The 16,466-nt window shown below is 32.6% G+C and overlaps 2 protein-coding genes across 13 annotated transcripts in view; both read left to right on the top strand.

Annotated features, from left to right (window-relative positions):
- The window catches only part of LOC145322177 (zinc finger protein-like 1 homolog), a 30,899-nt gene that overhangs the window by 2,404 nt on the left and 12,029 nt on the right, over nt 1-16,466 (top strand). For all 9 annotated transcript variants that reach the window (XR_013880528.1, XR_013880525.1, XR_013880527.1 and 6 more), the window contains exons 3-6: nt 2,439-2,535; nt 3,867-3,938; nt 4,265-4,346; nt 4,803-4,874. Coding sequence is in view for 1 of the 9 variants with exons in the window: in XM_080164011.1 (XP_080020137.1) it covers nt 2,439-2,535; nt 3,867-3,938; nt 4,265-4,346; nt 4,803-4,874 (323 nt within the window). In the remaining 8 variants the exon portion in view is untranslated. The remainder of the gene's footprint in view (nt 1-2,438; nt 2,536-3,866; nt 3,939-4,264; nt 4,347-4,802; nt 4,875-16,466) is intronic.
- On the top strand, nt 11,651-16,311 carry LOC145322165 (uncharacterized). Of its 4 annotated transcripts, none has more exons than XM_080163994.1 (3): nt 11,651-12,475; nt 12,767-12,819; nt 12,986-16,311. In XM_080163994.1, the coding sequence occupies exon 3, from the start codon at nt 13,610-13,612 to the stop codon at nt 14,069-14,071; it is 462 nt and encodes a 153-aa protein (XP_080020120.1). In that variant the 5' UTR covers nt 11,651-12,475; nt 12,767-12,819; nt 12,986-13,609; the 3' UTR covers nt 14,072-16,311. The 4 variants fall into 4 exon arrangements, with proteins under 4 accessions (XP_080020120.1, XP_080020117.1, XP_080020118.1 ...); XM_080163991.1 differs by having other exon boundaries at nt 11,651-12,581; XM_080163992.1 differs by having other exon boundaries at nt 12,767-16,311.

Below are 16,466 nucleotides of genomic sequence, written 5' to 3'. Positions count from 1 at the left end.
AGACAAAGAAAGTTCTAAAACAAATGGAAAATAACATTCATGTTTTAACTAATAGGTTAAAACAATAGAGAGGGAGAGGGTTTATTAACTGTATGTACCCTGCCGACTTTCAATTGGGTCTTTAAAAATCAACCAATATTCTCGGGAATATTAATACAGCCAAGTCGCTACAATAAAGCAGATAGCAAATTGGTATCAGACCAAAAAGTTGTCTGGTTATACATCTATACTATAGATCTAGTTTTTAACTGGATAGGTATTCATAATTTGGTATGATAATTTTTGGAAAAACCAAAGTGTCAGGAAAAATTGAAAGAAAATATATGTTTATTAGACCTAGTTTCTAAGTGTTTGTTAGCAAGCAAGGAGTTGATCAAGAGACACTTCCTTCAACTTTCTTCTATCAGAAGAACATAGTGCAACCAGCTCCTTGAACCTTTTCATTTTTAATATAAACATTGATGGAACAGGAAATTATTTCTTTCAGGGAGGAGGGGGACATTGGGCTGTTTATTGCACTAGTTCCCAAAATTTTAGAATGACGATTTTTTGAATTTCATTGGCTTAACATCTTTGGGAACTTTTATTGAATTTAGATTTGTCGATTCATTCAGATGATAGTCCTAAAGTTTTAACCACTAATTGTAATCTACAGAAGGGGTGTATTTTGTGTATCATCATTGTCTTATCCCTTTAGATCCCTGATTCCTTTCACTCTTAGGAATATTCAGGAAATGAAAATAGTATTTTAGGATAGAGAAACTAAGAATATACATGCACAAAAATATTGTTATTTTATCGCATCATATTATAGACAGTTTTCTATGGATAATTCTAGTTTATTGGCTTCAAGGATTTTTTTAATCCAGCGGATATGAACCGGATTCGGAGCCTTACTTCAAAATTCATTATTTTTATGCAAATTGATTTTGGTTGTTTTCTATTTATGGATAAATGAGGCATGTTATTCTTCAGATGAAATCTTCAGATTCAAAGAATTTTGATTTTCCTCAAATTAGGTATAGAATGCCAAAAATATACTTTTTAACTATTTGTATTTTATGAGCTTTTCCTACGTTTCTTTTTCCATACTAGCGGCTACGCCCCTTAGAGGCCTCTTGGGGCACTTGAGGAGGGATGGGTCGAATTTGATAACCGAATGTATTATTTTAGATTTTAAAAGAAAAAGTAATAAAAAATTTTGAGGGGGGGTATTTTCTAGGGGCGAATTCTCTTGGGAGGGTGGTGGTACCCTCCCCCAAAATAGTTATAAACCTTCCCGGGACCTATGAGAAGCTACCCTGTTAAGGAGAACCCGATCGGTTCAGCGGTTAGCCAGATCATTCGGTACAAACAAACAGACAGACAAAGATCCTTTTACTTTGTTATAAGGATTTATGTATTTTAATGTGTTTAAAGAGGACTATCCACGAACATGAGCAAGTGATTAAAAGCACCTTCCAACATTGATCCATAGTATTTTTTTAGTAAATATATTAGGTTTATGTTAACTATTTGGTTTATCGATTAAAAAGTTATGCTTCACCATGGTTTTATATGAAAAATGTAAAGCATTTTTAGACACAATACCATCAACTGCTTTGTTGAGTTCAAAGGACAAAATAAAATAAAAGCATCAAATGCAAAAATACAATAATTAAACTGTTTAAATATTCCAAGCTACCAACCCTTTTTCTAAACATACATTTTTAATCAAAATGATATACTTTTGTGTCAAAGCTTTTAAACAACAGTTTGAACTCATCAAAACATTCGATGATATTGCACCAAAATATGGTGAACATTTCAAAGTTTTTTCCATATAATACTATAGTGAAACCTAACTTTTTAGTCGATAAACCAAATAATAAACACGAACCTAGTATATTCACTAAAAAAATTCCAAGGATCAATGCTGGAAGGTGCTTAGAATCACTTGCTCTTGTTCGTGGATAGTCCTCTTTTGGATAATTTGCTTGTTTTGCAATTTATTGTCACTTATCCTAAGAGGTTTACATTATAATAAACTTTTATTTTTAAAAAAAACAAGATGTAACTAAATATATAAATAGATCCTGAACAATTCCAAGTTAATATCACAAATTAATTACTAATAAACCAGCCGGATTTTTGCAATTTTTATTTATTATTAGTTTTTCTTTAAAAATATATACGTCTTATTAAAAGCAAAGCGTGTCTTTCTACAGGTCAGGCATAGTCCGTCCGTCCGTAATTGGCATGATAGAATCGTCCAATTATTGTCTAATTTAGCGTAATGATTAGGTAACAAGTAGGTAAAATTAAGAAACCACAGCAACTCAGTAATCATCACCAGAAATTCCATATGTCCATTTTAAGCTGATTGTTTAAGTTTATATATAATCCCTATAATACCTAATTAGGTATGATTTATAAATATTAAATAATAATGATTTTAGATTAACGTGCTACTGTTTATACCATTGGAATTGTTTGGATAACCACTGTAGAAACTTACCAGCTACGACCACCCCTGAAGGATATACATGTGTCCAGGTAATGTTTGGATAACCACTGTAGAAACTTGCCAGCTACTACTACTCCTGAAGGATATACATGTGTCCAGGTAATGTTTGGATAACCACTGTAGATACTTGCCAGCTACTACCACCCCTGAAGGATATACATGTGTCCAGGTAATGTTTGGATAACCACTGTAGAAACTTGCCAGCTACTACTACTCCTGAAGGATATACATGTGTTTAGGTAAACACAGCTAGGGATGAAGGGGACATTATTATTACACTAGTCCCCAAAGTTTTATAATTGGATTATAATGAATTTTGATTGGTTGGCTCAATGAGTTGAGTGTCTAAGCATTTCAACCTATAATTGTATTCTACAGAATGAGTAATTTTGTGCGTAGTTTAGAATTAGGGTGAGGCGGGGCATTACCGGTAATTTTTTTGGTTTTTTGAAAAAAAAATGGGGTAAATATTAATATTTTTAAATGGGACCAAGACCATTAGGACGTTATCCTAGGACTTTTAGAAGTTTGTCATAATTGGACTCAAAGAAATTACCGATAAATACCCCACGGTGGGGCATTGTGGGTAACGTCTTTTCAATCTAAAAAAAATCGATGAAAAACGGCCAAACGGCCAGTCAAACATAAATAATCATAATTAATATAGGTTATAGGGATTATCCACAAAAATTTTCTTAAAGATCGGACTATTCCTTCTATGTCAAAAGTCATCTTTTTAAAAAGACGAGAAATTTCGATTTTTTTTCACAAAAATTTTCTTAAAAAATAAAATTTAAATTTTTTTATATAAAAAAACCTGTTCTATTCACTTTTTGGCCTAATTCTTAAAAAGCCCATATTGAATTTTAGATTTTACCAAAGAAAACCTGAAAATTTATCTTAAAAATCGAATTTGAATTTTTTTTCGACGTTACCGAAAAATACCCCGCGCGAACTTTGGTCATTTTTGAAAAAAATATTAACTCTACATTTAAGCTCTCAACGGATTTGGAAGAGCGGGCAATTCTTAGTTCAAAAGGTTTTTACGGATCAGTTCTAGGTCTTACCAATTTTTGTGTAGGTCGATCTTTATACAACTAGGTGAAAAAAATTTTAAAAAAAAAATTTTCGTCTGACTTTGAGACCCAAAAAGTACCCTTAAAATTCATCTCACAAAAATTTCATTTTATACTTTTTTGTAGGCAATTTAATAAGGAACAAATTTGCTTTTATGTTTTTTTCTGTCAGTCGAATAGAACACGGAGAAAAATGTCATTTTCTGAAGGTGGGTAAAAAATTACCGGTAATGCCCCTTACCGGTTAATGCCCCGCTTGACCCTAATCTTTTTATTTATTTTAGTGTGATGCCCTAATTTTCCCCGCTGAAAATTTGGTTTCTCCTGTTGCTGACCAACTTAGAAAACATTTACAGGTTTGTTCTATTCAAGAAGCATTTATAGTTCCAACTCTTTGATTGCTTGGCCTTTTTAGAAGCCCTAACTGAATTGTACTTTTTTAAAGGCCAAGGTATTCCTCCCAATCTCACACAATGCTTGTCACAATACTTACAATCACCATCAATAAATCAGCTTTTTTTATTCTTCTTCGTCGTTTTTCGTTCAATTTTTAAAATTTTTGTATCTAAGACTACCTAGATATTAAAATTGATTTCCGGTCGGTTATTAGACGTTTATACATGAAGGGACAGTTAGCTTTTTTCTATTTTACTAAAAAGTTTAAAACAAGGTTGTTCTGTAGGATGTGAATTGGGCCAGAGCTGGTCTAGGCCTACCCTTGATAGATGCTACCAAAGAAAGGAAACCTGCTCCTATTCCAGTAGGTAGGTCAACATCTAATCTGTACAAATATAAATATATTTTATTATGATATTAGTATTTTTAAAGTTATTTATTCAACAGGTTTCAAATAGTTCATAGTGTGAAAGGATGCAAATTTTCTTAAAACAATTAGAATATAACAAGATCTATTTTGATTAATACCACGAAATATAGAATAAAGAATAGTTGCAGAAACTAACTGTGTTCAAAATATGAGCGACCATGCTAGCTTGCAATTGGGCATTGAAAAAAAATTTAAACGGTACCCAAAGTTTTATAATAACGTTTTCTTATTCATTGGTACAATGGGAACTATTATTGAATTTGATTGTTTAATTCATTGCATTGATTATCAAAACGTTCAAACTACCAATTTTTAAACTACAGAAGAAAAATATTTGCCATTTTATGTCTTATCCCTTAGATCCCTGTTAAAAGCTAACTGTTTTATAATTCAGGACCCCGCCCAACCCCCGAGGGACAGGACAGGATAGGAGATCCAATGAATCTGGCGCATGAGCTTATTGCTGGTAAGCAACTTAACGGTATGGCTTCGAAATCGATTAATATCCGCTGGATTAGAATCAATACTGAAAAATCATGTATCTTATCGTATAATATCCTGATTTATACGAATAAAGAAATGTACAATCTTAATATTAAAACCAGTTTTGTTAGCCAGTGCCTTCTGCATCTCAGGGCCAAGAAAACTGGTTTTAATCTTATTATTGTACTATTTTTATATCCACGGAAAGCTGTTTATAATATGATGCAATAAATAACTATTACATCCATTTATAAAAGTGCTATTTGTCTGTCTGTAGCTACTTAACCGCTGGACCGATTTGGTTCTCCTTTACAGTTTAGCTTCTAATAGGTCCAAAGAAGGTTTTTAGCCATCTTTGGGGGAGGTTATCTCCACCTATCAAGAAGAATCGACACAGGAATAGTTATTTATCGTATAGTTTTAAAGACAGCTTTCCACGGCCGGATATTGAAATGGAAAATTATCAGATCAAAACTAGTTTTGTTCGCCTTGAGAGGCCGAACCCGAGGCTAACAAAACTGATGATTTTTTTTAAATATTCGATGGAAATTGTTTGTAATACAATGATACAATAATAAACACACGATTTTTCAGTATGGATGAGAACCGGTTCTAATCTAATCTTAATCGGTTTATAAGACATACTAAAAAAAGTTTTGATTATTATTCTTTAAAAATTTCGTCTACATAAAAATGTTACCTAGAAAATAAAATGTTTATTATTAATGATAAGGATTCTCTTCATTCATTTCATATTAAAATTTTAATTAAAATATACAATTTTAAATTTAATTCAAGTGACATCCTAGTCAGAGATTTAAGGATTAATGTTCTTTTCTTAGAGAAAACATATGAATTTAGCAGTTATGAAAATCTTTAAGAAAAATAATTACATTCTATTTTTAACTCATTACAGTTTTAAAAATACAATGGTAATATCCTCAAATTTTTTTTTTTCAATTTTAAAAATTTGAGTACATGTTAAAATAACTTTTTTAGGGGGTTGGTAAAAATATAAAAAAAATTGGGAGGCGGGGTAATCTTTATATCATATGAGCAAGGACGTCAAAGCTTTTTTATTTGGGAGGGGGGGTGTAATCAACCATTCCTCCCCCCCCCCCCTTGGACGTCCATTGATCATACCTCAGATCATCATGTACTCTAATGAAGTGAAACTTGCAGTTGGCTCATACAACGATCCCACTCATCCACTCTTTCATCCCCTTTCCTCCTACTGGATGAACGATTAATTTATGATGTCTATAAAAATTGAAAGCAACCCAAATTGACAATTTTTCCCTGTCCAAATATCCACGTATACTCTATATCCTCTGGAAAAAGAAAAAAACTAGTATCTTGATATTTATATTCTGTGTTGGAAAAAGTAGAAGCCTAATTCCTTGAGTGTTTTTCAACAAAGTTGTAATCTTTCACTGTAAGTAATTTACCTTATTTCTATTCCACATTTTACTTTAGGATTTTATTTATTCTTAACATGCAAGGATGAAAATTGTCTTCAACTCTCCATAATGACATTTTTAAAAGCGAAGCTTTTCTACTATTAGAGTCGGTCCGTTCGTCTGTGACAGTTAGCTTTTTTTGTTAGTTTAAACAGGTTAGAATTGTCCTATCGATTTAAAACTTTGTTTGGTGACTCCTGTAACAATTAGGTACGATTTACAAAGTGTGATGTATAGTCCCTTTCTTCCTGACTTGAGAGCAATGTATGTATTTTGTATATTAGCTTTTAGTTCTTGTGTCAACGGTTTCGGAGCAAGACATTGCTCTGCAACACGACACGAACATAAAAGTGAACAGTTGTCTTAATATTAATGTTATTATTGTATGTTAACCTTGTATTGAATTAATACACTTTATAAGAATATTTAGCTGTTTGTTCTTGCTATTACTACACGTCATTTTGGCGCAGTAGTGTAGTACGAATCTACGGCTCAGATTTTCTTTTAATTGTATTATTTCTTTGCTTTAGTTTTGTTCAGGAATTTTTGGACGCCATGAAGGTGGACATTGATTATTACAAGAAGTTGTCCCCGGCGGAGAAGGAGGAGTATATGCTCCAATTGTTGGCCTCGCTGCAGGGTGATATTCATTCCAATGGGGATATGCTGGTTAATCTTACTGGAAGAATGGCGCCGCTGGAGGCGAAAGTTCAGGAATTGACGGATAATGTTGATACTAATGTTGCTGCGGTTACTGGACTGGCTACTCGGATAGACGATTTGGAAGATCGTCTTAATAAGGTGGTGGAGCCTAGTGTTGATAATGATATCAAGACTGAAAATGTGACTGTTGTGAATGAGTTTATGACTGGCCAGCAGCGAATTCTTGAAAAGATTGCCCAGCAGAATAGTTTGAATGACCAGCAGAATGGTTCGAATACCCAGCAGAATGGGTCGAATAACCAGCAGAATACCCAGCAGAATGGGTCGAATAACCAGCAGAATGGTTTAAATAACTCTATGCCGTGGCAGAGGACGGCTGGCGGATCTGGAGGATTTGGAGGATCAGAAGAGAAGCCTAAATTGTTTGCTAGTGGTTCTCGAACTATTTTTGGTGGAATGCAAGATCATGAAGATAAGATCGAAGCTCGAACTGCTAATGAAAAATTTTGTTTCCTTGAACAAGAAAGTTTGGTGGTGTTGCCAACACTTTCTATGGACAATTTCAAAGCTCCAATTGCTAATGAAAAATTTTGTTTCCTTGAACAAGAAAGTTTGGTGGTGTTGCCAAACAGGTTAGGGGGGGGAGAGTGTATAGGTGGAGAGGACCAGGTAACAGTCAAGGAGATGGTGAACCAGGTCGAACCTCTGGAGGAGGAGAGACATGTGATGCTGGACCAGGTCGAACCTCTGGAGGAGGAGAGACATGTGATGCTGGACCAGGTCGAACCTCTGGAGGAGGAGAGACATGTGATGCTGGACCAGGTCGAATTCCTGGACCAGTTATGCTTAAAGAATGGAGAGAGGGTGAACCAGGTCGAACCCCTGGTGAAAGAGAGATATGTGATGGTTAAGAACACCATGTCACCATTCTGTCCATTGAAGGACACCACGACACCATCCTGTCTAGTGAAGGACAACATGTGGGTGGAGGACACCAACATAATGTCCAGGGAAAGATATGTGCCGCCCTGGACATGTACTATGTTGGTGGAGGACACCATGAAAGGGGAAAAGGTGCCGCCCTGGACATTGCAGGACAACATGTGGGTGGAGGACACCAACATAATGTCCAGGGAAAGATATGTGCCGTCCTGGACATGTACTATGTTGGTGGAGGACACCATGAAAGGGGAAAAGGTGCCGCCCTGGACATGTATCAGCAGGGAGAGAAGGATAGATATGTGTTGTTAAAAAATTATCCTTTTATAGTTTGTTTCTACAGGGAGACAGTTGAGTATTGTTAAAAATTGTTAAAAATGTATTCTCTCTATCCTTTTATAGTTTGTTTCTACAGGGAGACAGTTGAGTATTGTTAAAAATTGTTAAAAATGTATTCTCTCTATCCTTTTATAGTTTGTTTCTACAGGGAGACAGTTGAGTATTGTTAAAAATTGTTAAAAATGTATTCTCTCTACAGTTTATTCCTTTCTACAATTTGCAGGGAAGCAAGGATTACATGTATTTCTTTCTATAGCTTATTCAGGACAGACGTGTATTGATTAAACGAGTATTTCTTTCTACAATTTGCAGGGAAGAAGGATTTTCTCTACAGTTTTGGATTGTATCAACAGGATATACATGTACTACGGCCTACGGCGATTTGACGGCGATCGATTTTTGTAGTTTTGCAATTAAGATATCTATAATTGAATAAGTATTGTATCTGATAGATTTGACGGCTTATAAAAATGTATAGAAGTTGTGCTTCTGGAAGTATTTCTATTTAGGAAATAAAACTCGCAGATGTTATGTTGACATACAAATCATAGATTATTTGTGGAGCAACTTTTTCTAGAATGAACGAAACTTTATCTGCTATTGTTATATCCCTGTATATTACTGATCTTACTCGATTTTTTGGGAATGAACGTCAATTTATTTTCCATTGTTGTATCCATTGCTAATAAATGTAGATCTCTGATATTATTCGAATTAGTGGGATAAATGTTAATTTATCTGCCATTGTGGTGTCCATGCATAAGGTTAGAATGTATAACATATAATTTGGAAAGCGCTGACATTGTTTAAATAATAAGAAGAGAAACGAAGCAACTCTATAAAGTTTGTGATGGAAAATAATTTGATTTATGGTAATTATTTGAATTCTGGAAATATAACATTTTGTTAACTATTGAATACGAGTTTATGAGATTATGTTATTATGAAAATCAAAATATATGCATTTATTTTTTTTTTGTGTTTTGTTACACTGGAATTGGATATTTGGATATATTTATTTTTGTTTCAGACTATTGTGGTGTCTAACAGAGATAAGAATAAAAAAATGGAAGATGGATTAATTTCAACGAAAATAGGAATACAATTTTGTAAAATTGTTAATGGAAGAAAATTGATTTTATTAAATGTTAATATCGTGATTTTATGAAAATTGGATAAAAATTTGAAATTAGATACTTTAAAAAGTATTAGAATTTTGATGAAAGGCTGTAAATTGTTTTAAAAGTTGAGTCAGTTATTATGGTTCTAAGTATTTAATTTAAAACAATTATATTGCGGTTTATGTATAAATAAGAGTAAAGCTACTCTTAAGCTTATATGAATGGAAACAAAATATTTTGAATATGGTTAAAATGTGCTATGAATAATAACGATTGTACTTGCGTGAAGATAGATATGTGATCTTTGATCTGTGATATATTATTCATAGTACGAAATTTCTATTACAGATAGAACAGAAATTTTGTTTGTTTTGTTTTTGAATTTACGTTGATTTGGATTGATACATACTTGTCATTATGATCAGTAGAATGTGATATTTGATATTTGATTAATGGGCGGAATTTTTGTGGATTTAACTAGATTTATTTTAAACAATTAAATGGCGAGTTAAGATTGGAATGCATAACTCAGCAAAAAATTTTTAATGAAGCAAAAATTGTTATTCAGTATTTGATTATGATGTGAGATAGAGAGAGAGAGAGAGAGAGAGAGAGAGAAAGAGAGAGAGAGAGTGAGAGAGAGATATGTGTGTGGAATTGGATTGTACAATGGACATATTATATGTGGATTAATTATGATATGTGTGCAAAATTGAAATGTATAATGGACATATTATATATATATGAATGAATTATCGGAAATATTTGTATAGTAGGAAATGAATGATTATTGGAAATATTTGTATGGAGAGAAGAGAAAACTTGTTGATGTGTGTACAATGGATATATTATTTATGGATGTTTGTTGAAAATAAATCGGAAATATTTGTATAGTAGGAAATGAATGTTATTGGAAATATTTGTATGGAGAGAAGAGAACACTTGTTGATGTGTGTACAATGGATATATTATTTATGGATGTTTGTTGAAAATAAAACTTTGTGCAAGTTTTGACAATAGATCTAGTATATATAGGATTGTGTAGGGAAGAGATGTCTATTGTGTATATCTATATCCAATGATGGGTGATGCAATATAGATTAATACTAAATGTGTTGTTTAGACTTGGTGGTTAAATGTTGCAAGTTTAGTTTGACCTATATATGACTTCTATTGAAACGTTTTCGAATATGATGTATAAACCAAGGATATTAATATTCATAAAAATGGAGCATTAACACTCGTATAGTAAATGTTGATATATGATTTATATGATATATGATTGTAATGAGGATATGATGTATAAAAACAAAGATGACAGCATCCGTAAAAACGAAGCAATGGAATGGCAGGACAAACGGACATCAACACTTGTATAGTGTCAAAATTAAATAATCAGAATATACATATAAGATTCAATGCAAAAATTGTAAGCAAATTTGTTTGTAATAAACAAGGAAGACAACATTAATAAAAGCGAAGTATTGAATGGTAGGACAAACGAACATCAACACTTGCATAGTGTCAGAACTGAATAATCTTTGTAAAAACAAGGAAGACAACATTAACAAAAGCGAAGCATTGAATGGTAGGACAAACGAACATCAACACTTGTATAGTGTCAAAACTGAAAAAATAAGTGCATAAGAGTCGATGTAAAATTGTAAGTAAATGTGTTAAAAAAGAACTGATTGAAACAGATTGATGTTTTACTTACATTTTATGAACTTGCTTATAGAGTGGCTTCGCTTATAAACCGCTTAACACGTAGCACATCTACTTGTTGTTGGGTAGGTGATAGGTTTGAATCTTGGTCTGACACTGAGTCATAACTAACAAAGTTAAAAATGGTTCCTACTGCTACTATGTGAGATGTGTGACGTTAAAGTTAGAGTGGGGAAATGTTTTCTTGAAAAAGGTTGTGCATCTCAGAGTGTTGGTTGTCTGAAGGGTGATTGGATGCTTGACACTGTAATCATAAAGTATTGTACTTTGTTGTCCCAGGAATCAATATACATCAAATCAATCGGATAATTAGATCATATGAAATTATTGACATCGCAATCATAAAGTATTGTGCTTTATTGTCCCAGGAATCAATATACATCGAATCAATCGGATAATTAGATCATATAAAATTATTGGATAATTAGATATTTTAACTGCTTCGATTATAATGTTGAATTTTGTTGTTCCCGGAATTAGTATACAATCAAATAATTAGATCATATAGAAATTTGTGGTCAAATCAACATGTTTACAAATGGAAGTACGGACGTCATAGAAATGATTATAGTGTTGCTACGTTTTTTAAATTGTACCTACCTGCTGCAGAAATCACCATGAAAAGTTCGAAATACAAAAAGTAGATAGATGTAAAGTATGGATGGGCGGACCGAATCTAATTATAGAAAAAAAACAAATATATCAATAACACAGGGTGGTGAATCAAAATGGTCGTATGGATGGGCGGACCAAACCTAATTATAGGAGAAGAATTATATAAATAACACAGGGTGGTGAATCAAATTGCACTCAAACTTGAAATTGAAACATTATGTGTTGCTCAATTTTGGATGAATCAAATTAACGTGAATAGATGTGGGCGGATTTCAATCTATTTAAAAACTTGGAATATAATGAACGTATTGCGAAAGTTTTGGTGGATCAGAATAAAATGGAAAATATTGAGGGGTGGATTGAAATCTACTAAAACTTGGAATTATAATGGATGTGTTAAGTTTTTGTTTAAGCTTAAATTTTATTAAGGACACTCGATATAGAATAGTATATATTGCGATTTAGTGATGTTGATTCAGCAAAATTATTTATGAAGCTTAGAATTTCATGAAGCAAAATTGTTATAATGCATTAGATATTTGAGTGGAGCTGTCTCTCTTCATGGAGAAGGGGGGTGGGCAATAATTTGGCAAGAAAAGTTTGCACTGTCTCTCGAAGTTGGTATGCGCAAGGTGGGGTGGTGCAGAGAGGTAGCAGCAATGATGAGCAGGAGTTGGGCGTTGTATGCGCAAAAGTTGAGCTGCGCAAGAAAGTGCTCTCAGGTATAGAGAAAAATAGTTAGTTGTGCTTCAACTTTCAAGATTCTAATACATAAAAATAGTTGTGGATGATATAAGTTATTATTCAGATATTTCATTGAATAATTAGGTAAATTTTTTACTGTATTAGACTAATATATTGTATTAAGAATTATTTTTATGTTGCTCGATTATTGACAAACATTTGATTAATATTATATTTCTTAATACATTTTTAAGAAGACATGTTGAAATTTTATTTGTTAAGTGATAACATTTAAGTATGGCATCTAAAATAATTGTATTATGTTTTAGATTGGTCGAAAAGAGGAGTAGTTGTGGTGGTTGAGATACAGTATTACCTGTTGGTGAGTTTTAGTTTGTTAAGATTTTAATGATGTTCAATATTGATATACATTTGATTAATGTTATATATACTAATACATGTTAAAGAAATTATTTTATTTTGTTGAGTGAAAATAAAATATGTATTAAATAAGTTTTGGCATCTAAAATGATTGTATTTTGTTTTAGATCGGCCGCAAGAGAAGTAGTTGGTGGTGACTGAAATTTAGTTTTGAATTTGGCCATTGTTTTGTGTTGACATTGATATTATTTGAGAGTGGAGGCTGGTACATGATACACTTTGATCTGACCGATTATATGTTGAATTAAATGTTGGTGGAGAGAGAGTGGAGGCACATGATACACTTTGCTCTGACCGATTATATGTTGAATTGCTGCTGGAGAATCTGTTTATAGATTAGATGTGAAGTCTGTTGAAGTTCAGAATGCTAAACAGGAAGCTAAACAGGAAGCTAAACAGGATTGTTTAGTGATTGGGTCAGTAATATTGTGAAACATCCTATTGCTGCTGGAGAATCTGTTTATAGATTAGATGTGAAGTCTGTTGAAGTTCAGAATGCTAAACAGGAAGCTAAACAGGAAGCTAAACAGGATGCTAAAACTGTTCTCAATAATGCGGTCAAGAAGCTTGGAGTATCACCAGGAAGGTAGATATCAAGTTCAAGGTTCCTGTATTCTCTGGCAACTATAAGGAGATTTAGTGATCATGAAAAGTACCTGAAGCTAACAACTGAGTGCTTGCACAAAACTCCAAAGGAAGCCTGTGCTGGATTGACAACATATTTGGAATGTATGGAGCTGCTGTTTATGGATTTACTAATATTCTGTCTATTGTGCAACAAAATATGTTTCCTCATGATGTTACAGATTAAATACTTGCAAACAATGATTGATGAAGCTATCTTTGAGCTTGAATATGATATCTTGCAAACAATGATTGATGAAGCTATCTTTGAGCTTGAATATAATATCTCTATATATGGGAAGACTATTACTGATCTTGGCAAGAAGAGTCTTAAATCAACCAGTAGTGGCAAATCATATGCAACTAATGATAGTACTGGTGATAGTGATGATCATAATCCTACTGAAGCAAGTCAATCTGTTGGTACTGGTGATAGTGATAATCATAATCCTACTGAAGCAAGTCAATCTGTTGATACTGTTGTTGCAACCCTTTCTCAACCTGTTATAAGTACTCCAATCAACAATTCAACTGCTGCCAAGGAGAAGAAAAGTAATTTAGATTTATAGATTGCTAGATTTATAATAACTGTTGAAAAGTTTTGAAGACTTGGAGGTGTTAAATTTAAGCATTTAAGCAACAGTTGTGGATAATAAGACGTCGGAGAGTAGTTTTGAAGCTTAATTTGAAAATTGAGGATTCGTATGTCAAGGATAATGAAATAACATTGAGTTAAATGAAATATGTTGATATTGTAACATTTTGAACAGATGTGCACAGTGTGCCAGATTAACGTAAATAAATGCACAGTGAGTCAGGTAGATACAAAGAGTTAAACGAATTATGTTGATATTTATTTTGAACAGATGTGCACAGTGTGTCAGGATGATGCAAATAAATGCACAGTGTGTCAGGATGATGCAAATAAATGCACAGTGAGTCAGGTAGCTACAAAGAGATGTATTTACAGTTGTCAAAATGAGAAGTATTTAGTTGATAGATAATGATATACAGAGATATACACCATGGGCTAGAAGCTATTGTGAAGTTGTGCAGAATTTTAAAATAGCATGCATTGTATCTTGAATATATATATGACTGATAAAACGGATATTTGTAAGTTGTTAATACAGTGGGCAGTCAAAGTATAATGCTGGTTAGTGAAATTTTAGCTGTTCTAAAGAAGGCGGGGCTTAAAGTTGATGTGGCTGTTGTAGATTTGACTGCCAGGTTGGTAATCTTACTTGTAAATAGCTGGTGTGTTTGTCGATAGTTAGTATTGAAAAACAAAATGGATCAGATTTCGAATCAATCTATGGCGAAGGTTTTGGTTGCTTTTGTTCGGCTGCAGTTTTCTCTGTGTTTGTTGTTTCTGTTCATTGTTTTCAACGTTATCATTGGTTGGAGTGTCGACAGTAGCATCATTGTTATAACGAAAATCATTGGCAGTTTCTGTATTTTGAATGACATGTCGATTTTTGGAATCTAACAGAGATGTTAATAGCAGTTATTGTGGTTGTCATTATTAGGCTTAAGTCATGCCTGACTATGCAATAGATATAATCTCCTGGATGATAAATGTGAACAGCAGTTCTGATTTTTGATCTGAGACCTCAAACATTTGGCAGGTTTGGTTACTAGAATGGTTGAGTTAGATGCTCGGTTGGCTAACCTGCAGGATCAGCAACGTATTTTGAATCAGGAAAGGGTGAATTTTGGGAAGTAGTTAGAGTCGATGCTAGAAAGGATTTGATCCCAATTTTTTGAAGAGATTGGAGGCTTCTTGTGGTGGAGGTGAATGGCTGTTGTGTTGTTTGAGAAAATCACAGTTGGATATGATGGATATGAATGATACTACTATGGTTGGTATGGTTATATCATTTGTGAGATGTTGATGGATTGATGGATAATGATGGATTGATGGATATGAATGATACTACTATTATCAAGAAAAATCTGGCAAAAGAATGAATATTATGATCAAGAATAATTATAGTTTTAATGTGTATTAATTCATATTTTATTTTATTTTTATGTATTAATGTTTAAGTATTTGTTGAGGCAGTAGTAGTCTCGAAAGGTTTAATATTAATGCTTTTATAACAATGCATCTCTAATGACATGTTTTTAAATCAATGCATTCTGATGGTTATATGTTAATCAGTGTTTTTATTTATCATGCATTTATAATAACTATGTTAATCAATGCATTTCCAATGTTTATGTGTTAATCAATGCATTATATGTTAATCAATGCATTTTTCAATGATTATATGTTAATCAATGTTTTTTTTAAAAAAAATAAAAAAAAGAGAAAAAAAAAACACATAAAAAAAAAAGGAACATATAAAAAACATAAAAGAGTTCTAAGGAACCAAAACAAAAAGAAAAAAAAATGTATATGAAATGTTTAAAGATCTGGAAATAAAATAAAAAAAAAAAAAAAAAATTATGGCAGGTGTCATACCAGATCAATTATTATCTATTTAATAAGCATTCAATGCTACTTATAATATATATGATAATTAACATGTAATAAACATATTGTTATATTCAATCTGAAATATTACAGTTTTGAAATCCATGTTCCTGTTAAAGCCAGGGAGAAATGTGATGTATAGTCCCTTTCTTCCTGACTTGAGAGCAATGTATGTATTTTGTATATTAGCTTTTAGTTCTTGTGTCAACGGTTTCGGAGCAAGACATTGCTCTGCAACACGACACGAACATAAAAGTGAACAGTTGTCTTAATATTAATGTTATTATTGTATGTTAACCTTGTATTGAATTAATACACTTTATAAGAATATTTAGCTGTTTGTTCTTGCTATTACTACACGTCAAAAGCATAAAAGCAACTCTATAATCGTTACCAGAAAGTCCATTGAAAATATGCTGATTTCTACTTTTCTGACAACAATTATTGAATATTTAAGAAGTTTGGCAACAAATTTACTTACAATT

This window comes from Acartia tonsa, chromosome 6 (assembly GCF_053477335.1).
Source record: "Acartia tonsa isolate MP-2025a chromosome 6, ASM5347733v1, whole genome shotgun sequence".
Lineage (NCBI taxonomy): Eukaryota > Metazoa > Arthropoda > Copepoda > Calanoida > Acartiidae > Acartia > Acartia tonsa.
The sequence above is the reverse complement of the archived record's forward strand: the minus strand, read 5'-3'. Positions and strand labels throughout refer to the sequence as shown.

Bases quoted from the DNA above. Each gene is read 5' to 3' on its own strand.
- LOC145322165 (XM_080163994.1), top strand. From the start codon at position 13,610: ATGGAGCTGCTGTTTATGGATTTACTAATATTCTGTCTATTGTGCAAC.